The sequence below is a fragment of the Enhydra lutris genome, unplaced genomic scaffold (assembly GCF_002288905.1).
Source record: "Enhydra lutris kenyoni isolate GAN:26980312 unplaced genomic scaffold, ASM228890v2 scaffoldscaffold68, whole genome shotgun sequence".
In the NCBI taxonomy this organism is placed as follows: Eukaryota; Metazoa; Chordata; class Mammalia; order Carnivora; family Mustelidae; genus Enhydra; species Enhydra lutris.
Genome location: NW_019154152.1, coordinates 14,806,540 through 14,832,352, shown reverse-complemented (window position 1 = coordinate 14,832,352; position 25,813 = coordinate 14,806,540). Strand labels below are relative to the sequence as shown.

Genomic DNA, 25,813 nt, shown 5'->3' with positions numbered 1-25,813 from the left:
CAGATTCTTCTGTTTTTGACAGTTTCTTCTTTACTGTGCCCAGAATTAATTATAATAAAGAAGTAGTTTTCAGAAGTGTGCATTGAATTAATGATAGTATTTTTAGGGTTATTAATTATAATTAGTTTTTTTTCTGTAAATGAGTTGCAGGGAAGGTTGATAAAAGGTGACATTGCCAACCTGTCCTTGAAAAGTTAACTAATAATTGTTAACTAAAAATGTAGTATATTTAATGTTATTAAATAGTATATTTCTTTTTGTTTTATTTGTAAATTCCATGGACGCTTTTATAAAGAGCTATTTGAAGTAATTTAAAATTCAAAAGTGTAGTTAATAAAGGGCACAGTGCAGAATTTCCCAAAATACAGTTTTTATTTTATTTTATTGGTTATAATAATTTTTATTATATAATAATATAATAATTATTGGTTAAAATTATTTTATTGGTTCAGAAAAAGTGGCATTAATGTGCTTTTTATTTTTTTATTTTAATTTTAGTTTTTTTAATTGAGTATAGTTGACAACGTTCAGCATTAGTTTCAGATGTACAGTGTAGTGATTCTATAAGTCTATACATTATGCAGTTTCACCACAAGTGTAGCTACCACCTGTCCCCATATAGTGCTGTCATAGTAACACTGACTATATTCCTATGCTGTGCCTTTTATCCCTGTTACATATCTTTCTTTTTTTTTTAAACTATAAAATAATTGAATCGACTTACTTTAAGACAATGGTAGAGAGATCATAGATTACCTAAAATTAAAGTTAAAAAAAAAAAAAAAACCTGCCTAAAACTGGATCACTCGAGGATGGCTTGATTAATGCCAAGGCTTGGCAGGAATCTAGGGGCAGCTCATAGTAGAGCTCATACCCAGATGAGGTGAAGGTACAAGTAGAACTAATGAATTGCTCCTATTAGAGCGAGTTGGGCAACTGAAGCCCTCTTCTTCCTTCTCAGGCAGTTAGTTTTAACTCACCCCTAAGGTGGTGAGGTCTTCCAAGGTTCTTTTGGCAATAATCAAAGTAAATTGAGAATTGATGTACTCTGCCTTGTAAAATGCAGAACAGTGGTTTTTTGGGGCACTCATGAAGGTCCCCCAAGACTTTCAAGGAATCCACAGGGTAAAAACTGACATTATTTGCCTTTTTCATGCTCATTCTTTCAGGAATGTGCACTGAAGTTTCCGAGGAGGTCCATAACATGGTAACATCATTGCTCTGAAAAGTTGTCTGTTATATTTTCTAAATTTCCTAAGTATGATTATACAGATGCCAGTGTGTGGTAGACATTTTCTCAGAAATGAATGGAAGGCTGCCACTTCAAGGGAAACAATGGACATTCAAGCAAAAATTAGAATTTTGGAAAATTTAAATGCACCACTTTGAGCTTGACAACTCTCTAAGACTTTCCTGTTGAGATTGATGGTGATATTGATAAACGTGATTTTTTAAATAAATTGTATAAGGGTGGTTTGCATAACTGGCTGAACTGATATTTTCCAAATTGGTCAATTCATAATTTCACAAAGACATGCACAGATAAAAGCCCTATTCAGGGGCGCCTGGGTGGCTCAGTGGGTTAAAGCCTCTGCCTTCCACTCAGGTCATGATCCCAGGCTCAGGTCATGATCCCAGGGTCCTGGGATGGAGCCCCGCATCGGGCTCTCTGCTCAGCAGGGAGCCTGCTTCCCTTCCTCTCTCTGTTCCTGCCTCTCTGCCTACTTGTGATCTCTGTCAAATAAATAATAAATAAAATCTTAAAAAAAAAAAAGCACTATTCAAAGTATAAGATACACCAAGAGATTTCAGTGTAATAGAGTGAGAAATCTCATTGGTCTGGTGTTAGATTACATATCACAACTCATCTTTAAGAAACCACCACTTGTGGAGTTTTTGTGTAGTATTAAAGAGTATCCATAGTAATGTGGGTAAGAGAGGAATATTTTAATTACCTTTTTAATTGCATAGCAGTGTGAGGCCAGATTTTCTTCATATACTTTAACCAAAATCACATATGGCAACAGATAAAATACAAAAGCAGATGTGAGAATCTAGCATTAAAGAGATTTGCAAAGATGGAAAACAGTGCCAGTTTTCACAAAATTATGTTTTTGTTTTGGAAAATGCAGTTATTTTTAATTAAAATATTACCTATATTAACATATAATGGGATTGCAACTTTTAATGAATTAATAGCTATTTTAAAAGTGTATTTGGTTTTATAGATGATAAATATTGATATAGTGATAAATATTGATAAACAAAAGCTCTTTGGGTCCTCAATAAGAGGGTAAAAAGACTGTGAAGTTTGAGAATCATATCTATAAAATATGATCTTAAAGTGTTTTCATATCTCATTTAATCCTCCAACCAATGCTGTGAGTTGTAATGATAATACTTCTTACAGAATACTTCATACTCTATGTTCCAGGCAGTGTTCTACGTGTTTTATATACATTATTTCATTTAACCCTTGCAATAGGTTTTGAGATAGTCCCTGCTTTTCAGATGACCAAAGCAGGCACAGAGAAATTAAGTAATGTGTTCAAAATTCCACAGAAACATCTGAAACTCCAAGAATATAATAAAATATGTAATATTACTGAAACTTATTTGACCATGAAACTTTTTTTATTTTAATGAAACAGTTGACTAGAGTTTCTTAAAATATGTTTTTGGAAATGCTGCAAGTAGGAGACCATCAGAGGGAAAAATACACAAAAAGGCTAAATGGTACTGAAAGGGTGATTAAAATGAGGATACAAAGTGACCATTGGATTTGGCAGGATTGAAATCATTCATACACTTGAGCAATTTCAGTGGAAAAGAGGTAAAGTAGAACCCTCCTTGGAATTGATTGAGGAAAGAATGTGAGACAAAGTGGAGACTGTGAAAATGGGCTGTAGTTTTGCTTTGCAGAGGATCCAGGTTAATGGAATTTTTTAGATGGGAGATACTAGGGTACATTTATACTGATGGTAATAATATAGATAAGTAAAGGATGTTGAGAGACCATATACAGAGAGGAAGGGGAGTGTTTCCTAAGTGTGCGTATACATAGTTCTATACATATGTATACACACCTGAATCAGGAAAAGTTTCCTTCAAGAAATATTTGAGGGGCACCTGGGTGATTCAGTCTTTTAAGTGTCTGCCTTCAGCTCAGCTCATTGATCCCAGGGTCCTGGGGTTGAGACCTGTGAGTCCCATGTTGGGTTCCCTGCTCAGTGGGGAGTCTGCTTCTCCCTTTCCCCCAACTTGTGTTCTCTTATGTGTGCGCGCTCTCTCTCTCTCTCCCATAAATAAAATCTTAAAAAATAAAAAACAAAAACGTTTACTCTGCAGTGTAGAGAAAGGGTTAGGGAAAGGCAAAAGACCAGTTTGGAAGTTAGATGGATTCAGAGAATCATTTCACTCTGCTAAGGGAAAAGGCTACAGAGTCTGGGAGTACAGGGCGCAGAATAATGAGAGGGAGAGCTAGGAAAGGGGAGACAGTGGTCAATTTGAGAGATAATTATGTATATCCTTAAAAGCATTTAAGTATATATACACATGTGTGTATACATACGTGTACACATGTAGAAAGCTTATCATATATAATTTTTATAACTTTATTGATATAAAATGTATATATGCAAGACCATCAGAAATCATAAGTGTTGCATGGCTTGTTGGATTTTCAGGGTGACCTGTCCATGAAGCTTTCGCCCAGATTTAGAAAAAAAATAGTCTATTACTAATATCCCAAACTCCCTCTCCCCCGAGGTTCTCTCAGTCATTATGCCACTATCCCTAGTGAGAGTCATTGTCCTACTGGATACAATCAGATTAGTTGGTTATTGAGAATGAGGGACAGAGTGAGGGAATCTTTTATTGATACATGACATACATAGAAAAGAATTTTGTAAAGGGGCGCCTGGGTGGCTCAGTGGGTTAAGCCGCTGCCTTCGGCTCAGGTCATGATCTCAGGGTCCTGGGATCGAGCCCCGCATTGGGCTCTGTGCTCAGCAGGGAGCCTGCTTCCTCCTCTCTCTCTACCTGCCTCTCTGCCTGCTTGTGATCTCTCTCTGTCAAATAAATAAATAAAATCTTTTAAAAAAAAGAAAAGAAAAGAAAAGAATGTAAAGTCAGTAGTCTAGAACTTGATGAATTTTTATAAAATGAATACCCAGATAATGTTTGAGATACAGAACATATTTCCACCCAGAAAAGCCCATTAGAGATCCAGTGCCCCCCCCCGCTTTTAAAAAGATTTTATTTATTTATTTGACAGAGACAGTGAGAGCAAGAACACAAGGAAGAGGGAGAAGCAGGCTTCCTACCAAGCATGGAGCCCGATGTGGGGCTCTATCCCAGGACCCTGGGATCATGACCTGAGCAGAAGGCAGAGGAAGGCAGACACTTAACAACTGAGCCACCCAGGCGCTCCTGGTGCCCAAAGTTTTTATTGCAAGGTAGTCACACAGACACTCTCTGACAAGGGTATATTAAAATTCTAGACTCCCAGAAGGAAGGCAGATGTTCAGTATAAAAATATTGTTAAAAAAAATAAATCATGTTGTTTCCACAGTCCTAAATACAATGAGCCACCTTATCAGTTAGGGAAAGTTTTATGTCAGTGTAGGGAACTATTTATTAACTATTTATTAAGTTTTATATCAGTGTAGGGAACTATTTATTTATTAATTATTTATTAACCAGTGTAGGGAACTATAAATTAACTATTTATTAACCAAGTTTCTTCCAGGCACCAGCCAAAAGGCTGTCTTTACGAGCGGGCCTTTCCTAAGGATAGCAGTCTCAGAGCTCCTATATTAATTAACTTTTTTTCTGCATAATCACCATAGATGAGTTTTGCATATTTTTTTATGACATCTAATTTCTCTCTCTTTTTTTTTTTTTTAAGTTTATTTAAGTAATCTCTATACCCAGCATGGGGCTTGAACTCATAAATCAATTTGAGGGGAATTGATATCTTTAGAATTCCATATACCAATCCATGAACTTGTATATCCCTCATTGAAGTTATTTAAAATCTTTTTCAGTTAGAGGGTCTTACACATCTTTCACTAGATTTACTTCTAGGTATTGATATGGCAGACATAGATGTAGCTATTTGAGCTAACTGCCCGACCTATCCTTGACTGAATCTGAATGCTTGTCGTACCAGGAATCTGTCTCAACTTAGTTCAGAGATAATACAGACAGTAGTATTGTGTATGGAAGTTCTTCAGAGATCTAAGAATTAAAAAACAAACAGCTGTAGCAGTATGGCAAATTATTTTTTAGTGAGGCAGTTTCTGTGCTAAATATTTAGATGTTGAAACATGAAATGTTTATGAAATCATATTGCACAACCATGTAAAAATATTAAAATATGGACATCTTAGGTATCATTACTGTGCAGTAACACTTCTTGGCTGAATGAAATGCTGTGCAATTTAGGTGTGGTTTTAGTTTCAGTTAGATAATCAACATTTCACCATGGTTTTACATATTGAGAGTAGAGGGAATTAAGTGTCAGAGCGTGTATGTGTGGAGGGGTAAGCTGTAATATTAAGACATAATATACTATAATGTGATTATAAAATAAACCATGTTTTCAAATATTTTTTAAGATTTTATTTATTTATTTGATAGCGAGAGACACAGCGAGAGAGGGAACACAAGCAGGGGGAGTGGGAGAGGGAGAAGCAGGCTCCCTGCCAAGTAGGGAGCCCAATGCTGGGCTTGATCCCAGGACTCTGGGATCATGACTGACTTAAAGGCAGACACTTAATGACTGAGCCACCCAGGCCCCCCATGTTTTCAAATTTGTGACTGTGACAGCATTTTTATTCTTAGAAACTTGAGGAATGAAGGAAAGATTAGTTGTGAGCTTTAGCAAATTACTTAACATTTCTGTGCCTTCATTTCTTCATCTACATACAGGGTATAATGTACCCCTTTTGTAAAGGACTTAGAACAGTGTCTGGCTTATAGCAAGTGCTTAGTGTGCATCATCATCATTGTTGTTGTCATTATTATTTGTTTTTCTGCAGATTTGTAAACACCAAAAGAGCATGGACTTTGTCTTGTTCACTATCTTCAACACCTTCTGTGTACTAGATTGTGTAGAATCCCTGCAGTCATGGAGCTTGCCAATCTAATCTTGTACATGTTGTATAAGATTGTAGAGAATAAATCATGTTCATAATAAGGCAAATGAACACAGGCCATCATGCTCCTAGAAGAAACTCTAAATGATTTATAGAACATCTATTTACTAATTTTTTGCAATGGCAGTGTTGTTTCATATCCTTGGGAAATGTTAGGCCATGGGTCTCATGGTTGTGTGAGTTTTTGGTTGAACTGCTGATAATTAAGTCCTCTCTGGTGCAAGGATGTCCTGGGAATTGAAAGACTCAGATTTAAGTTCTAGTTTTACTGCTGATTTTGTACAGGATTCTGAGCAAGTTACTTCTTAAGCTTGTCTATAATTGAATGTACTAAATGATTTATAAGGTTTCTTTTAGCTCTCATTTTGTTATCAGTCAGCTTCTCCAAATTATGTTCTGCAGAGAAAGGGGAGCAGGAATCCATCGTCTATGATATATCTTTGCCTTATAGATGAATGCTAAAATATACATTGAGCTCATATTTCATAACTGTATTTTGGTTTTATTTATAGATGCCAGAAGTGGGTGGAGAATTGTAGGAGAGCAGACTTAGAAGATAAAACGCCCGATCAACTAAATAAACATTATCGATTATGTGCCAAACACTTTGAGACCTCTATGATCTGTAGAACTGTAAGTAATAGAAGGGCTTGAGTTGTTTGTTTTCTCTCTCTCTCTCACTCAGTATCCGGTTGAAAATGTAAATCTTTATTAATGTTGGGGTGTATCCTTGCACCCTACCACTTTTTTTAAAGTCGAAGACAAATTCGGAGCTGATTGGTATCTATTGTGTTCTTTAAAACCTGAGATTTTTTTTAACCCCACCTGTTTCTGATGCCCCATTCCTACTCACCAGAGGTTGCCACTTTTACTTTTCTTATGCAACCTTCAGAAAATTTTTGGTAATTATTAAAGTGTATGTTTAAGGTAGAGTTTGCGTTTTTACTTGCAGCATCTTCTCCAGAGCTTTTTTCATGAGTGAAATCTTCATTGAGAAATGGAGCTCTTTGTTTTCATGTTTTCATATGTACTGTTAGAACCCACCCTTATTTTTATGTTCAAGTTACAACAAGAAGCAAATTATATATTTAATTTGAAAAAAATTTTCCATCAGTATTTTTCAATTTCATATCAAGACCAGGATCTCTCATCCTTACTACTGTTAACTATGTGAATTTGGCCATGTCACTTTCCCTTTCTGGGCCCCAAAATCTAATAAGGAGATTAAACCACATAATTCCTGAGATTTTAACATTTTTAACCCTCTGTGGTTCTGTCGTTGCTGTGAATTATTAGAGACACAAATAGGGCAGATTTGATTGAAATGAAGCAGACTTGAAACACTTTAAAAACTAGTTAGGAAGACAGTTTTGTTAAATAATATATTCTTGTTTAGGTATAACTAATGTATCATCTCAGATATTGGGATAGACATAAACTTGATTTGAAGATACACTATATATTGTTACGCAGCAATTTATTTTGATATTTTTTTCAGATACATTTTGCAGAGGCATCAGAAAACTAAAGAATGATTGGGTTATTTTATTTCTCAAAATTAATTGAAGCAGATACTTGTGAAGTCATTGGGAGGTGAGCCAATTCCGGTTCAACAGTTTAATCACAAATATTTGAGGGATATTTTTGCCTTGCTTTGTTAAGAGGGTAATAATGATCAACCAAAATAAGGGATTTCATATGTTTAAAAGGCAAACCATTTTTATGTTCTTGACATTAAGTAAAAATATCCCAAATTATTATTTTAAATATACAAGCCATATGCATTTTTATTTTAGTAATAAATATGGTCTCTTTATTAGACAATTCCAGTGAGATTAATGTGAGAAATGTAAAATTAATAGTTCACCCATATTTTTGTTTAGTCAGAGCATAGAACAGAAAGATGAGCTATTTTTGCTTTTTAAATTTCCACGATTCTTCAGTCTTGAATAAGTTAATGTAAGTACAAGAAGAAGTTCTTTCTACACATGTAGAAGAAGACACTGCTATTAAAAACTGGCTTATATGGTATAGATATCCAAATGTTTGAGAGGTTTGATTTGATTAATTTGGCATTGAAAGTTTCATCACTAAACATTCATGGCTACTTCAACCAAAGCCAAATATTATCTTTAATGCTAGAGTAAGAGCATTGCTTTATGCTCAAACCTTAGTTCAGCAGTTAAAGATTAAATCTTGATACTGAGTTAAAATTGTCGTGCACATAAATTGAATATAGCTCTTTTTTGCATGTGAACTTTTAAGTCAGTATTTATAAAAAGTAACGTATTTTTAATTCATGTTTTTTTTTTTTGGTCTGTAATATCTTTGCTTTATAGCAAATCAATTTGATTTAAATTTAAGAAATGCATTAGGAATGTATTATCCCTCCTCTCCTTATTTAATAATTGGTAAGGTATCAAGAATTGACTGTGTATGTTTGTATGTCGTGACATGTTTGCTAAGCAGGAAAGGTGAAATGTTTGGGGTATGGTATAGTTTCTGCTTCCTTCAGTGATTGTGTCCCTAATCAATCTTATTCAAAATTCCTGGTAGACTCAGGATAATTGGCCCAGCACTAGAAGTTGAGTATCATTAAGAAATAGATTAAAAAAAAAAAAAAAAGTTTTCTTCTTTGTGTTTTCCATGAGGCATGGGGTTGAAATGGAAAATATTGACTCTGAATAGAAGTACTTCCCAAATATGTTTAACACTCTTTAGATAATACCCGAGATAGTGTGTTCCCTTTAGTGATGTATTTTTTTCTTCATATCATCCTAATTTTCCTTCCCTTGGTAAAAAAAAAATACAGTTGTTATTTGAACATTTGAATATTTGAACATGCTTTAGTAGTTAGCTTTGAAATAATCACTGCTCCCGAGAAAGCTTTTTGAAAAGAAGAGTATGTGTCTTTATCAGTGCAGACCTGTGAAGAAATTAAAGGCACTGTTTCTTTAGACTAGACTGCAGTTATGTTACTCTTCCTGTTAATAAGCTTCTTGTCCCTACCTGACCTCTGGGTTGGCTGTTGAAGATTGTCAACATCCAGTTTATAGCCAGGTTGGATTAGGTTAACAGGAATTAGAATAGAGAATAGTCATCCTCCAGTGATAAGAATGTTAGAATTAGAAATTTAGAAATACCTAGTGTAGTGTTTGCAAAATCCAATTATGTATATCATGGTTGTGAATGAATTCAAGTGGCATATGAGTCAATTTTTAGGAGTTTCACTATGTGTTAAAAATATACGTAGCTCATCAAAATCATTATTTTATAGTTTGCATTGCCTAAGACAATGCTAACTTTAAAAATGAGTGGATTATGTAAAAGTGCAGATGATGGAATGCAAGCCTTATCATTAGTATGTGAATCATTTCATTTTAGGAAATATTGGTCTAGTTTAATACTTGAATTTTATTCAGAAGAGGAAACTGAGGTCCAGAAAGGGAAAGTATTTGACCAGGATCTTACAGTGAGTAACTGGTAGAATTTGGACTAGTTCCTGGGTCTCCTGGGTCCAACCCAGTCCAATATTATTTCACTATACCTTGATGCTTCTCAGTAATAGTAGTGAAAGTGGAGTGAACATCAGGTAAAGAAGGAAAAAATTACTAAGAATATACAAAGGATAGATTGAGAAACTTTTGTTCCTGCTGTAGATTTGGTAGGCTCATGGAAGGGCAGAATAGATGAAGTCACTGGGAGGATGAATTAGAAGTATATATGCAAGATGCAAATACATTTAATTTTTTATGCATACCATCAGTTCCGTTCCTTTTTTTTTTTTTTTTTTTAAATAGTAAGATTGCCAGAAGGGCAAATGCAAAAAGAGTTAGAAATAATAAGCTCTTCTGGACTGACATTGTCATTCTGCAAGTCTCTACACTTTAGAGCTGGAGTTGAAGGAATACTGGGGAAGTCATTAACGTAGCATTTTCTTTTATGTGGAATACATTCTTACAGACTGTCTCTGAGTTAACATATTTTTCTTTTTCAGAGTCCTTATAGGACAGTTCTTCGAGATAATGCAATACCAACAATATTTGATCTTACCAGTCATTTGAACAATCCACATAGTAGACACAGAAAACGAATAAAAGAATTGGTATGTCAATATAGTTTTGGCTTTCCCATGCCCCATAATACTATGAAATCAAATATAGATGCATTCATGTTAAAATTGAACCCAAGTTAGTCTTTATTTCAAAGGTAGCATGGGAAGTGAGTACTGTGGTTATTGAAGTAGCATGGATGTGAGACAATTAGTTTAATACTTAAATTGGGAAGTCTTTTTCTAATTTAGCCTTTTGATTTAGCCTGTTGATACTCATTGCCTTGGGCCAAAATATGCTGTCAGTTACAGACCACTAGCACATTCCCTTCCAGGGGAGGGGGAGGGAAACACTACCTTTTCTTTTATAGTAAGGAAACTGGAGCTGAGGGGTATTTCCAGAATTCAGCACAAAGGGATAAAGAAAGGGAAGGTATAAAAGTTAAGACATGGTGGGGGTGGGGGGCGCCTGGGTGGCTCAGTTGGTTAAGCGTCTGTCTTTGGCTCAGGTCATGATCCCAGGGTCCTGGGATTGAGTCCTGCATCCGGTTCCCCGCTCAGTGGGACATTTGCTTCTCCCTATGCCTCTGCCTGCCTCTCTCTCTCTCTTATTCTCTCATGAATAAATAAATAAAATCTTTAAAAAAGAATAAAAATTAAAAAAATAAAAGTTAAGACATGGATACTTTTATGTAGAGGTTCTGTCACTATTAAGTACTGACAGAGTTAGAAAAAGCTTTTAAATCTCTGTATATGGCATCATCTATGCATGTTTTTATATTCCTTTGATACCCTTTAGTGTTTTTTTTTTGTTTTGTTTTGTTTTTTAAACATTTTATTTATTTATTTGACAGAGACCACAAGTAGGCAGAGAGGCAGGCAGAGAGAGAGGAGGAAGCAGGCTCTCCACGGAGCAGAGAGCCCGATGCGGGGCTCGATCCCAGGATCCTGGGATCATGACCTGAGCCGAAGGCAGAGGCTTCAACCCACTGAGCCACCCAGGCGCCCCGATACCCCCGATACCCTTTAGTTCTAATGCTTGAAACCTATCTGTTTTTTTTTTTTTTTAAAGATTATTTATTTATTTATTTATTTGTTAGAGAGAGAGAGAGAGAGAGAGAGAGCGAGCATGAGCACAGGCAGACAGAGTGGTAGGCAGAGGCAGAGGGAGCATTGGGCTCCTTGCTCAGCGGGGAGCCCAATGTGGGACTCGATCCCAGGACGCTGGGATCATGACCTGAGCCGAAGGCAGCCGCTTAACCAACTGAGCCACCCAGGTGTCCCTATCTGGTTTTTTTTTTTTGTTGACATTAGGTGAACAACATTAAATTACTGAGACTCCTCAGTCCATGACCTTCTGTCTTTGTTGCCACCGGCGAGACCCTTATTTTATTTTTTCTTCCTCCTTCCGGTATTACCATTCTCATTTCCTCTGTTTTTGGTATCCATGCTAGTGTATTTAATATTTGTCATTTCATTCTGCCTGCTGTGTGCTTTTTAAAGACAACATTTATCTAATATTCCTCATTTTTTCTGTTTACCATTTAACATATTAAGGTAACATATTACCTTAAATATGTTTACCTTTCATATTTATATATTTCATTGATTTGGAGTTTGTATCTCTTTATTACCATAGCTTTATAATATATCTTGCTTTCAAATACAGTGATTTCTTAACTCTTCTTTTTCAAAATTGTCTTAGCTGTTTGTGGATCTTTATCCCTCCAGATGAATTTGAGAATTCTTTTTGTCAGGTTATAGAAATTGTATGGGGATTTTCATCACGAATGCTTTGAATTACCATCTTTGCAGTATTAATTAGTCCTGTCTATAAACAGAAGAAAACAGCTATCAAGTAATAGCAGTTATTGACAAAACTAAATACTAGTTCTTTGAAAACACTATTAGAATACTTTTAGGGGCACCTGGATGGTTCAGTTGGTTAAGCCTCTCTTTGGCTCAGGTCATGATTTCAGGGTCCTGGGATTGAGCCCTGATTCGGGCTCCCTGCTCAGTGGGGAGTCTGCTTTTCCTTCTACCCCCTCCCACCCGGCTCTGGCTCTGGCTTGTGCACTCTCTCTCAGATAAATAAAATCTTTACAATAAATTAAAAATTTTAAAAATACTTTTAGGAGTACACAAAGTAAAAAAATTAGAAAAAAGTCAGGGTTTTTGCTGCAGTTCTTTAAAAGAGAACAATATGTACATTCTTCCTTAAATTACTTCCTAAATACACTATGGTTATTTTTGGTATAGATTATGTATTCTGGTTGAGATTGTTTCTAGCAATTTTGAAGACCCCTTTTTATTAATCCTAATAGTCCACCAAGTTTTCTGTGTGATTGATTGTATATCGTCCTCCAAATTTGCCTCTTCTTTCTATCCTCATAATTAAAATTTTTCTGTTGCCTGTGTTCCTGTTGAGTCCAGACCCCTAAGAGTGCTGTGTTGAACAATCCCAGGAATGTCACAGCTGGTACATTTGTGGCATTAAATGTGCCATTTGTTGTTGATATTGTTAAATAATTTTTATGAAGTTAAGGAAATTCCTTTTATTCCCTTTTTGTCCTCATGTTCAGAATTTTTATCATACCTTGTTGAACTTATCAGAAGATTTCACTGCATCTGTTGAGTAGAAAAGTTCATGATTTTTTTTTAAAGCAGTGAACAACATTGATGGATTTTCTAATGTTGAACCATCTTTGCATTCCTGTGATGAACCCTAATTGATTGCAGTATATCTCTCTTCATTTGTTTGATTTAGTTAGTTAATGTTTTATTTAGGATTTTGCATTTATAATTTTACGTGTTGTCCTCTAATTTTCTTTTTGTGTGCTCCTCTTACCCAGTTATGATATCAAGGCACTATTAGCCTTATAAAATTAGTTGTATAGCTTTCCTTTTTTTCCTCTTAATTTTTCTAGAGAAACTTAATGTAAGGTGTATATATATATACTGTCTGCTCTTGAAAGTTAAACCATAAAACAGAGGGCTTGGGGTAGGTGAGGGAATATTTTGATTGCCATTTTGATTTATTTATTGGTTTTCTCTTCTTGTGTTTCATTTGTTCTCAAGAGTTTATGAACTGCAGCTAGGATTTTGGAATGCTTGTTTTTTTCTGAACCTAAGATTATTTTAATAGTCTGCAAAAAAATAGTGGTTAGTTTTATCAATGATATCTGCACTTGTGAGCTATTTTATTGATTTCTTCTTGATTTGAGGGATTTACTTTTTAGCTCTTTTTCTGGCTTCTTGAATGTTTAGTTCATATTTATGTATATTCAAGCTGTAAATGTCTAAGTGTGTTTTAGTTGTATCCCACAATTTTAGACATGTAGTGCTTTCATTGATTAACCAGACGTGTTTTGTAAATTCCCCTATTCCGTTAACATAGGATTATTTTTGTTTTTGGTTTACAGGGTTTATATTTTTAAGACCTTATTGTAATTTTTATTTGGAGTGTTATAATTAAATGATACATAAGAGGATATGTACAGTCTGTGCAATACTGATTCTTTCTAGTTTTTGCATCTGTTATTGCTATTAAACTCTGATGCCAGGCTGATTCTTGCTCCTTTTTAGATGATCTGCTTTTCTCCCTCAAAGTCTTTAGTTTTTTTTCCTTATATTTGACATTTTGAATTTTTGCTAAACAGAGTCTAGATGGTTTTTTTAATTATCTGGATTTACATCTTTAAGTTCTGAGAAGTCCTCAGTTTTTATTTCTTCATGCATTTCTTTCCTTCTATTTATTTATTTGTTTTTCTGGGACTTCTCTTAGATGAACACTGATACTCCACAACAGTCCTCCACATCAGCATTCTTCTTAGTAATACGTACCAGTGGTAAGACGCTCAGCAACTCCCCATCCTATAGCTATCATTTCCCCATATTCTGTCCCTTGGGAACCTCAGATACCTTATTGCAGACATACTCTTCCAGATCTGCCTGCCATCCTTGCAATTGCAACTCACAGGTTAATGAGGGAATGTTCCAGATTGGCTAGCCTGTTGACATTTCTTGTTAGCAGTATCATGTTTCCATGCTGCCTAGCAGGTACCCTGCTAACTCCAGCTGCCACTGGTACTACTGTTTGTCTGCCCAAGAATAGTAATGGGGTGGGTTGTGATTTAAGCATTGTTGGGGGTTAGAGGGAGAGAAAAGGATATGACTGGGAAGTCCTTCCTCGGTCTAACCCTGTATATATGTGCCACTTGCACTCTGTGCTGTGTGCATCCATTTCTCTTCATTCTGCTCTGTGTTACTCTCCTTCCCAGGGATTGTTCGTAGCTTTTATGTTAGATTCTGGGATCCAGCAGTGGTCTCTTACCTGGCATTCCCCCAGGATTGGATTGAGTAGGGAACATGATTTGTGACCCTTTGGAATGCCCATCCTGTACTTTCATGCCTTTTATTAGCCAGCAAACACTTGTAACCCAAAGTTATGATGATCTAAATATAAAGTAAGTTAAACAATGTATTCTTTCCCCTCTAGTATTTTATTATGAGCTTGGAGTCATTAGTAAATTATACTTCTGGTTTTTCTGTCATCTCTGTTTGAAGAATGTTTTCCTTATAAGGAATTTATGCTCTTGAAGGAATTAAATTTGAGTCAAGATATGCTTTTTACTTATGAGTCTACAGTGATGTGCTAGAGTTCAGTTTTCTTTAAAGGTGTTGTTTTCTTTTTTCTTGTCATTTAGAGTGAAGATGAAATCAGGACACTGAAACAGAAAAAAAGTAAGTGATAGTGTTAATTACTCAACTTCTGAATGTCTTTTAAAAAGGCCTTGACCTGGTAAGGACAAATAATTATGTTTTATGTCCAAAACCTGCCGTGAGAATGATGTAAGTGTGTGGTAGGCATTGTCCCATGGTCTGGAATTATCTGTGAGACTAAAGTGTTAGCTTAGTTTCTTGATTGAGTGCTTCTGTGCCATACATTTTGCCTTCTCCCCACTAGGGCTGTGCTCTTGGTGTGGTAGGAGTAGCAGACACACAGACAAAATGGCCCAGAATAGGAAAGGAGAGGCAGCAGGAAGGACAAGAGCAGAATCTGCGTCTACCCAATGTGTGGTGCATAATAAGTTCTTTTTCTTTTTTTTTTCCTTAAAGATTTTATTTATTTATCCAACAGAGAGAGAGAGCACCAGCAGGTAGAGCGACAGGCAGAGGCCGAGGGAGAAGCAGGCTCCCCACTGAACAGGGAGCCAGATCCCAGGACCCTGGGATCATGACCTGAGCCAAAGGCAGATGCCTAACAACTGAGCCACCCAGGCACCCTCATGATAAGTTCCTGATACATTTTTAAGGAGTAAATGCTATGGGAACACTTAACCTAAGAGAGAATGGGAGTCAGAAGCCTTTCTGCAGGGTACTGATAGATGATCTCTGTCAACAAAAAATGAGGACCAGAAGTTGTTTTCGTTCTTGTCAGTGATTGCTATTATTCCTCCTTTCTCTGTCTCCTCCTGCTACTGTGTTGCTGTTATTATTAATGTAAGTCTTTATGTGTACTGTGTACCCAGTCTTTATTCTAAGTGCTTTTCTTAATTGACTTAATTCTCACAGTAGTCCTGCAGAGAGGAGACTTAGAGTCAGGCAAAGGAGTGAAGAATATTCTAGACAGAAGTAGAGTGGCTTGACACCAGGTGCCAGATTTGGGCGATTATACTCATTTTGTTGTTGGAGCTTCTAAGGTCCCGTGATGATTAATCAGAAAATGAGCCTAGATGGGACCACAGGGTCCAGGACTTGCAAGGTTATATGTATGACAGTGGGCAGGGCACTCACCTCAGAGCCTCGGTTTTCCTATCCAAATACAAAGATACTTCTAGTAGTCTAATATTAGCCTTAAACATTGCCTGAATATAAAATAAATAAATAAATAAATAAAGTTTAAAAAATTGCCTGAATATACTTTTATGTTTTATTGGCTTGTATCACTCTCCTCTTCCATATAAAAATGTAGCTTAATTTCACAGACGCTGCATCAGCCTGGATCTTGGAGCCACACAGGCTTGGATTTGAATTTTATTTCCATCCTTCTAACCATATCTGTGACCTTGGCGGTTATTTACTTTCCTCATTTATCAAATGGGGTTGATAGCACCTGCGTGTAGAAGGAATAATGTGATATATATAAAATGCCAACACAGTGCCTCAGTAAATACTAGTTCTCTTCCTTTTCTTTTTTCTGAGGGCACAGACTGTTAGAGCTCTGTATATATTTTATGTCACATGCCTTGTTAAGTTTATAAGAAATCATTTCTCTCTTACAACATTCACTGTAGGATTAAAATAGATCTGTAATACGGTTTTTGTCTCCTCCTCTAGAGTGTGCCTTATTGTAACCTCTGTACCCTAGTCTGTGGTCCAGTAGGTGCCTTTGAATGTTGAATGGATGAGTTTGTGAATTTTAAATATTTAACCAATCAAAAATACAATTTTTATTGTTTGTATGGTTCCTCCTGAGCCTTTTTATAAAATTAATTTTTTTTTCCAGTTGATGAAACTTCTGAACAGGAACCAAAACATAAAGAAATAAACAACAGCAACGCTCAGAATCCTAGTGCGGAAGAAGGGGGTGAGGAACAGGATGAAGATATTTTACCTTTAACTCTTGAAGAGAAAGAAAACAAAGAATACTTAAAATCTCTATTTGAAATTTTGATTCTTATGGGAAAACAAAACATACCTCTGGATGGGCATGAAACTGATGAAATTCCAGAGGGTCTCTTTACTCCTGATAACTTTCAAGCGCTGCTGGAGTGCCGGATAAATTCTGGTGAAGAGGTTCTGAGAAAGCGCTTTGAGACAACAGCAGTTAACACATTGTTCTGCTCGAAAACACAGCAGAAACAGATGCTAGAGATCTGTGAGAGCTGCATTCGGGAAGAAACTCTCAGGGAAGTGAGAGACTCGCACTTCTTTTCCATCATCACTGATGACGTAGTGGACATAGCAGGAGAAGAACACTTGCCTGTGTTGGTGAGGTTTGTTGATGAATCTCATAACCTGAGAGAGGAATTTGTGGGCTTCTTGCCTTATGAAGCTGATGCAGAAATTTTGGCTGTGAAATTTCACACTACGATAACTGAGAAGTGGGGGTTAAACATGGAGTATTGTCGTGGCCAGGCTTACATTGTGTCCAGTGGATTTTCTTCCAAAATGAAAGTTGTTGCTTCTAGACTTTTAGAGAAATATCCCCAAGCTGTCTACACACTTTGCTCTTCCTGTGCCTTAAATATGTGGCTGGCAAAATCAGTGCCTGTTGTGGGAGTATCTGTTGCGTTAGGAACAATTGAGGAAGTTTGTTCTTTCTTCCATCGATCTCCACAACTGCTTTTGGAGCTTGACAATGTAATATCTGTCCTCTTTCAGAACAATGAGGAAAAGGGTAAAGAACTGAAGGAGATCTGCCATTCTCAGTGGACAGGCAGGCATGATGCTTTTGAAATTTTAGTGGACCTCCTACAAGCACTTGTTTTATGTTTAGATGGCATAAATAGTGATACAAATATTAGGTGGAATAACTATATAGCTGGTCGAGCTTTTGTACTCTGCAGTGCAGTAACAGATTTTGATTTCATCGTTACCATTGTTGTTCTTAAAAATGTTCTATCTTTTACAAGAGCCTTTGGGAAAAATCTCCAAGGGCAGACCTCTGACGTCTTCTTTGCAGCCAGTAGCTTGACTGCAGTGCTGCATTCACTAAATGAAGTGATGGAAAATATTGAAGTTTATCATGAATTTTGGTTTGAAGAAGCCACAAATTTGGCAACTAAACTTGATATTCAGATGAAACTCCCCGGGAAATTCCGCAGAGCCCAGCAAGGTAACCTGGAATCTCAGCTCACCTCTGAGAGTTACTATAAAGAAACTCTAAGTGTTCCAACAGTGGAACACATTATTCAGGAACTGAAAGATATATTCTCAGAACAGCACCTCAAAGCTCTTAAATGCTTATCTCTTGTACCCTCTGTCATGGGACAGCTCAAATTTAATACATCAGAGGAACACCATGCTGACATGTACAGAAGTGACTTGCCCAATCCTGACACACTCTCAGCTGAGCTGCATTGCTGGAGAATCAAATGGAAACACAGAGGGAAAGATATAGAGCTTCCATCTACCATTTATGAAGCCCTCCATCTACCTGACATCAAGTTTTTTCCTAATGTTTATGCATTGCTGAAAGTCCTTTGTATTCTTCCTGTGATGAAGGTTGAGAATGAACGCTATGAAAATGGGAGAAAGCGTCTCAAAGCATACCTGAGGAACACTTTGACAGACCAGAGGTCAAGTAACTTGGCTTTGCTTAACATAAATTTTGACATAAAACATGATCTTGATTTAATGGTGGACACATATATCAAACTCTATACAACTAAGTCAGAGCTTCCTACAGATAACTCAGAAAACATTGAAAATACCTAAGAAACGTTTAAAGTAGGCTTTCTCTTATGTTTGATATTTGGAAAAATCTGTAAGAAATTTTAAAACATCTTACGGAAAAGCTGTCAGGTGTATGTAGGCCACTTAATCACTGAATATCTTGACATACTGACCTCTCATTGAGTATATTAGCCATTGATAATCTGCCTGTTTAAATGGCCCCTGTTTAAACTCTCATGCTTTGGAGACATAACTGTTCTTCCAGAAGATAGCATTGAAAGTGCCACATTACACTTCTGTGGGATTTCTGCTAGTGGCACTTGGGAATTGTTTTAGTTAAGTCATTTTAGACATAACATTTATTATCACTGGATCCAATTGTCGGGTATTGAGTTATCACTTCTTAGAAGATAAAGATTTTGAAGAGGTATGGGGGGAAGGGATACATTTTAGAAAATGTTACAAGAAGCTCATGAGTGACCCTTGAGTAGTAGGAGTGTTAGTATGTTAAAAATCTGTAATGGACAGTTCAGGGAGTTACCAGACAGAAACACGTGAGCTTGCCAAGCAAGGATGCAGTAGAGATTTTATCTTTATCAAATGAACTTAACAGAACAAGTTACAGTTAAAGTTTGAATGGGAGAGCCTGCCATTGTTCCACATTGGGTTGTTGCTGTTTACATTCCTTTGTTGAGCCTACATCTTCATAAGCTCTTTAGCACGTGTATGTTGAAACACCTACGACTTTATAAGCTTTTTAGCAGGTATATGTTGAACACCTCTGTTCATGGTCAAGGCAGGATCAGAGGCCATGGATACTGACAACTGATTTGTCTGTTTTCCTCTGTCTTTTTCCATGACTATATCTACTGCCTCGTCTTGATTTATAAACAAAACCTGGAAAACCTACAAAAGTAAGTGTTTTGTGGTTTATCTAGGAATAATACAGAAAATATTGCTGTTATTTTTGGTGAATAAGATCAATTTTGTATAGTTTATTTCAACTTAAATAAAATGTGAATTTTGTTTAAAGTTCAAGTATGTGATTTTTGGTGGGGGAAAAAGTGGATTCTTGTGGTAAATTCTTTTTTCAAAAATAACACCTTTGCAATTGAAGACGGGTTTTTTTAGGGGGGCGTGGTTTATGGTTTACTGCTTGGGGTATATAAATGACATTTTAATTGAGTAATTTCTAAATAATAAGGTTTATCTAACTCATTTTTTAAAAATATTATGTGCTCTATGACCCTGTTACAAATTTTCAGGGTTTGTGTAATTGTTGATAGCCAAAATGTAAATGAATTAATTATGCTGAGATGTCACTGAATTATTTTATGTTGGGATATGTTAGTGTTACTTGAGTTTCAGAAAACAGAGTGCGGTGCATTTGCAGAGTACAGGTCTTAATGATAGCTGGCAGTGCATTTCCCTGTCAGGGACAAGGCTGACAGATGTGTTAAATCAGGACACATTACCCATTCAGGTTATGAAAAAGATAACAGTTTATCTTATAGCCAGAGTTCTAAGAGGAGCCTCTGTCTTTGGCAGAAAGAACTGATCAGGTTCATGGTGGCAGAATGACAAGGAAGGAGACAGCTGGCCGCCTAATACCTGCTTCTGTGGAGTTCTTAGGACACTTAAGAGTGGTATGACCTTAGAGCCCCTAGGTGGGACTCAGTCTTTTGGGCGTCTGAATTGGGCGTGGGACTCTTGATCTCAGTGTAGGTCTTCATCTCTCAGGGTCATGAACTCAAAGCCTGCATGGGGGGGGGGGGGAAGTGGTGTGACCTTGGTAGGTTATTTGACCTGGGTATGTTTCCTTAGCTCTAAAAAACACACTTATGGTTGTGCTTTGAAGGGTAGATAATTTATCATCAATTACCTATGACTGCATAACAACATCCCAAAACTTAGTGGCTTAAAAAAACAGTTCATCATTTCTCAGTTTTGTGGCTTGGTTGAATGGTTCTTTTGCTAGTGTCTTGTGGGCACTCTGCCTTCAGCTGGCAGATTGGCTGGGAGCTGGGTGGAACAGCTGGGTCTCTCCATGTGGTCTTTTATCTTAGGTTTAAGGCATAGTGGTCTCAGAGTACCAAGAAGGCAGAGGCAATAACTTCAAAGGCTGAGCTCGAGAACTCACTGAACATCGCTTTCACCACATTCTTTTGGTCAAAGCAAGTCATAAGGCTGGCGCAGATACAAGGGGTGAGGAAAGACTCCTTGTCTTGAGAGGAGCTGCAGAATACAACCCTGTTTGCTCTCCATCTTAATAATATATGTAAAACAGTCCTGCAGCTAGCACTGGGTAAGCTTTTAAGATGCCCATCATTTGTTTTTATAATCTGTGTATGTTCTCTAAATTGGGAATTTATTGAAAACCCCCAAACCTTAATTTGTTAAGGCACTTTCACAAACTCATGTTTGAAGATAGATTGAGTCATTGGTGGTCTCCCCACATATAAAACATTGTTGCTTTTGCAAGATTAGATAGAAAGTGATAGGTATTGTGACTATTCCACAAATACTAGGTGAACACCTGGTGTGTGCCAGATTTAAGTGCTGGCAGTAGCAGATGCACTTTTCTTACTAGAGTTTACAGTCCTGAGTTGGCCCTTGGACTATAATTTTACTAATTTGTAACTATACATACACACACTCAGAGTTAAGTGAATCAAATTTACTAAAATTAAAAAGACATAGAGGGTATCTATAAAAGCCTGTTCAGTTTTTTTTTTTAAGTTCTATATTAAATCTAAACAGTTTGTGAAATATACTAGAAAATAGATTTAAGACTTAGCAAATCTAATTGGAGAAATTTTTGCTTTTGACCTATCCACTCTCATTTATGGGGGGAAAAAAAAGTTACACAGTTGAAACATAACATAGGATTTGTTACCTGAAGAATAAATGCGAACAAATGCTTATAAGTAATTTTGTGTAATTTTTATTTAATTCCTAACAAAAACCCTGAGGTAAATAGTAATTGATTGAGTTGAAGAGACCCCTCTTGAGGCGAGTTCCTCTGCAGTAACTTAATTGGATCTGGTTTTTATTTCATTTTAGGGACCGCTACTTTCAAAGTGCTATTTGAAGTGAGTGATTCATAAAACAGGAAAGTTGTACTTGCAGTGTTTATTCATATTTATATGATACTTTACAGCTTACAGAGCACTTTGACTATATCATTTCCAGTGCTCTGAAAAACTCAAGCAACTATTATCCCCATTTTTCAGTTGAGAAATTGAGCTCAGAGAGGTAAATGAATTGCCCCAAATTATATAGCTAATAAGTGCCAGAGCCATGTACTTCAATCCTTCAATCTTAAAATTGATTATGAAAGCCACTTCATTCTTATGGTTTATAAAAGAAATATTTGCTTTAGGAATAGGCTTCTTTTATGTTCCTGCTTTATCCATTGCCAGCTTTTAGCACGGCATCTCTAGAATGTGCTCATTATAGTCGATGTAGTTTCTTTGGAGGGAATAAAAAAAAGTCTGAAACTTCTGAGACTTCACAAACTGGGTGTAGAAATGCTGCCACCTTTGTTTGGCTGCCAAGACACTACCACAAAGGACTGTAGATCCAGGTCCATTTATTTCATGAGAGTGGGTGCAGCTGTCTTCTTGCTGTAATCAAATGCTCCTCTGTAGCCAGCTTTTTGTGGCCAGAAAAAGCAAAGAAATTTTTAGTACAGATTAGCATAAAAATCTCTACTAGATCAGTTTCAGGAAACAATTACTAGCTTAGAAACAACAATAACTGTGATCTATAGGTTAAAATGGCAGTTAATTTCCAGACTTTTTAAAATGCCCTTTATTTCTCACCATGAATACTGTATAAATAGAGTATACTACCTGCCAATGTATTTGATTTCATAAATTATGTGGACAGGGTGAACAACAGACTTCAAAACTAAGTAGAGGTAGTAAATCTGCCCTTTTTAATGAGTTTGGATTTACAGTAGTAGTTTAAACATCTGGAAGTTTAAAGTCTTAATTCATTCCAAATGTTCAACGAGGATATGTTGCAAAGAGGATATTGTAATTGGAGGATCAAGAAAACTACTATTGACTCAATCTGAAGCCTTCCTAATTTTCTATATATGCATTAATCACTTAAAACTTGAGGCTGACAGTTCAAAAACAGTCGAGATGGACCCAGATATCTAAGTTGGCATGCTTATAGAAGAGTAACTTTTAAAAGAGGGCATAGTTCCAACAAGGATAAGGTTTAAATGCTGCTAACATATCTAAGATACAGCCAGATAGTGTGGCTGTGTTCTGTGCTGCATATGGGTATGTGGTGGGCTTTTTATAATTGTTCTTAAAACTGGACTGTGTTAGGGAGTCAAGGAGTCACAAGGGAGTCAAACCTTGTGACTTAGAAACTGTAATTTTGATTAATGCATCTTGTAGTCCAAGAATCTGCAGCCAGCACCTAGCATGAGACCAAGCATTCATTTAGTGCACACTTACTGAGTCCCTACTGGATGTTTGTTAGGTGTTGGTTTGATTTTCCTACAGCAAAAACGGCTGTGGTAGCAGGAGGAGTGGTTATCATTGTGGTAGCTGCTGTTAAGAGTGCTCACTGCCTGCAAGGGGCTGTGCTGAAGCACTTTGCCTGGATTGTCTGGTTTCAGCTTACCACCCTGTGAAAACGATAGTATCTCTGCCTTTTTTTCAGGTGAAAACCTAAGAATTAGAATCTCATGCAGCTGGTGAGAAAGTTGGAACCAGCATTTTAGCATGATGTAAAGATTTACGAATCTAATTTGTTGTCCCTTGTATTTGAGGCTTTTCATGCTAATTTCAAATACTGTCTTGAATGCCTGTAGTGGTCAGTCTCTTTAGCCCCAGGCATGAGGCTAAGCATCATGGATATAAAGATGAGAGTGAGGCGGAGCCCATGCCATGGGTGCCAGGGTAAATAAAACTGAGCCCATACTTCAGTGAGCTGAGTCACACGGGGAAGCCAGATCTGCAAGTCAGGATCTTCCAGGAACTGGGCTAAAGGTAGAGTATTGGTATAAGATCCTCACGACCAGGGCACTTTTGAGAGTGTAGTAAAAGTGAAGCACTTTTACTAGTTATGCCAGAGTAGCATAAACCGGGACTATCCAGAGCAAACCAGGACTTAGGGTCACCCTCGCAAGATGAGAACCCGTGGTGTGAGTGGAGCAGACTTGAGGTGACGCCCCAGGTACACTTGTCTCCAATCATTACCCTTCCACCCTCACTGTTTGTCCTCCAGACCTCAGCTTGGTCGTCACTTTTCTGGAGGCTTTCCGTCCTTGAAATCTGAGTCAAGCAGCCCTTATATATGCTCCCAGGCTTGCCTGGCTCTTCAGTAGATGTAAGTCCCTGTGAGTGAGAATCGTGTGGTTTCTACATGTCTCCCTGTTTGCAGCTGAGAGTAGGGAGTTGGCAACAAACAGCCTTTGCAGAAACCTATAAAAACAATATTTCTTTTCCCACGTATTCCTTCATTTAATTGATAATGGTATATAAAACTAAGCTAGATTTACCAACAATTGCCAATAAGTCCAGTTGGAATAGGTTTGAAGCCACTAAGAAATTGACATTTGCTAAAAGTATATCCACCTTTGAAAATTGTGTGTCTGTGGGACTTTATGGTCCTAAATGTTTTTAAGCTAGTCTCTTGCTTCTCAATGAAAATGTGATTTGTTATCTTAGTATTAGAAATCTACCTATATGCAGTTGGCCCATGAACAATGCAGGGTTGAGGAGCACTGACTCCCCTGCACAACTGAAAATCGTGAATAACTTTTGACTCTTCAAAACTTAACCAATAGCATCCTGCTGACCAGAAGCCTTAACGATAGCATAAAAAGTCAATTCACACATATTTTGTATATGCTACTATATACTTTATTCTTACAATAGTACCTAAGTTTGTCTTAATTTTTATGGTATTTCTAGGTTACGCAGTTCATCTATGAATTTTTTCAAATTGTCTCAAATCTCCAAAAAATTCTCCAATATATTTTATTTATTTATTTATTTTTAAAAGATTTTATTTATTTATTTGACAGACAGAGATCACAAGTAGGCAGAGAGGCAGGCAGAAAGAGAGGAGGAAGCAGGCTCCCCGCAGAGCAGAAAGCCCGATGTGGGGCTCGATCCCAGGACCCAGGGATCATGACCTGAGCCGAAGGCAGAGGCTTTAATCCACTGAGCCACCCAGGCGCCCCCTCCAATATATTTATTGAAAAAAATTCACATGTAGGTGGAACCATGCAATTCAAACCTGTGTTGTGCAAGGGTCAACCATAATGTTATTCATTTCCCCCCTCCTGACTAAGAGGATATTTCTTTTTCCAACCACTTTTACACATATTAAACTGTAAAACCTACATGGTAGAGTTTTAGATCTGGAAGGAGTTTTGGAAACTATGTAGACAACCTCTCGTTTTACAGAGGATTGGACAGGACACCTTGCTCAGGGTGACGCCACTTGGTGGTGGCAGAGGCCGAAGGGAGAACGGAAGGGTCCCAATAGTGTGGTGTTCTGTCGTACCACACGGACGTAACTGAAAATGGAAAGCCTGAAAGAATTCTTTCTTGGCAGGTGAGTAGTGTCCACCCTTTAAACTGTTACTCATGCAAACCGTAATCCCGTAAGTATGTCAGCTCTTCAGGAGAGAGATTTATTAAGCGGGCCAGGGCCTGGGGTTAGTTCCTGGCGCATTTCTGTTTTGTGTTACTATAAAATTTTGGTTTTAAAAATGTTTAAAAATGTTTGGTTTTAAAAATATTGCTTACATCTTTACTGGCAAATTCCTATTCTTAGTGTGATTATTTTTCTTCAGAAGAGGACATGTGGATAGATTATGGATTTGCAAAGCCTTTTTCCTAAAAAAATGAGATGTTGAAAGCTTTCCTTATAATTGTATCATGTGGGATTTGGACTTTTAGTAACAGCTGCTGCTGTATGTTGAGCACTTACTATGTCCTGTGTTCTCTTAGGGACTTTATATTCGTCAGTTGTTTTAGGTTCACCATAACCTGGTGCAGCGGCTCTTGCTATCCTCATATCATGGATCCAAAAGTGACTTGTGCAGGGCCATTCAGTGGTGGAGTGGGAGTCAAACCCTGACCAACTGATTTGGGTCAACCAGTTTGCTCCTCAGAGTAGAAATAGCCTTCTTTTTAAAAATGTGTGTGAAAAGACTTGGAGGAAA

The 25,813-nt window shown here is 37.0% G+C and overlaps 1 protein-coding gene across 7 annotated transcripts in view; it reads left to right on the top strand.

Annotated features, from left to right (window-relative positions):
- LOC111159632 (THAP domain containing 12) overlaps positions 1 to 25,065 on the top strand; it is a 28,552-nt gene extending 3,487 nt beyond the window's left edge. The window contains exons 1-6 of one of the 7 annotated variants that reach the window (XM_022522178.1): positions 5,849 to 6,116; positions 6,674 to 6,794; positions 7,660 to 7,754; positions 10,159 to 10,266; positions 14,919 to 14,955; positions 16,721 to 19,638. In XM_022522178.1, the coding sequence (XP_022377886.1) occupies positions 16,894 to 18,654 (1,761 nt within the window). In that variant the 5' untranslated portion in view covers positions 5,849 to 6,116; positions 6,674 to 6,794; positions 7,660 to 7,754; ... (1 more) ...; positions 14,919 to 14,955; positions 16,721 to 16,893 and the 3' untranslated portion in view covers positions 18,655 to 19,638. Of the gene's footprint in view, positions 1 to 5,848; positions 6,117 to 6,673; positions 6,795 to 7,659; positions 7,755 to 10,158; positions 10,267 to 14,918; positions 14,956 to 16,720; positions 19,639 to 25,049 lie in introns of those variants that run through there. The other 6 variants (XR_002641422.1, XM_022522177.1, XM_022522176.1 and 3 more) reach the window with 6 other exon arrangements.
- Positions 25,066 to 25,813: the final 748 nt, after the last annotated feature.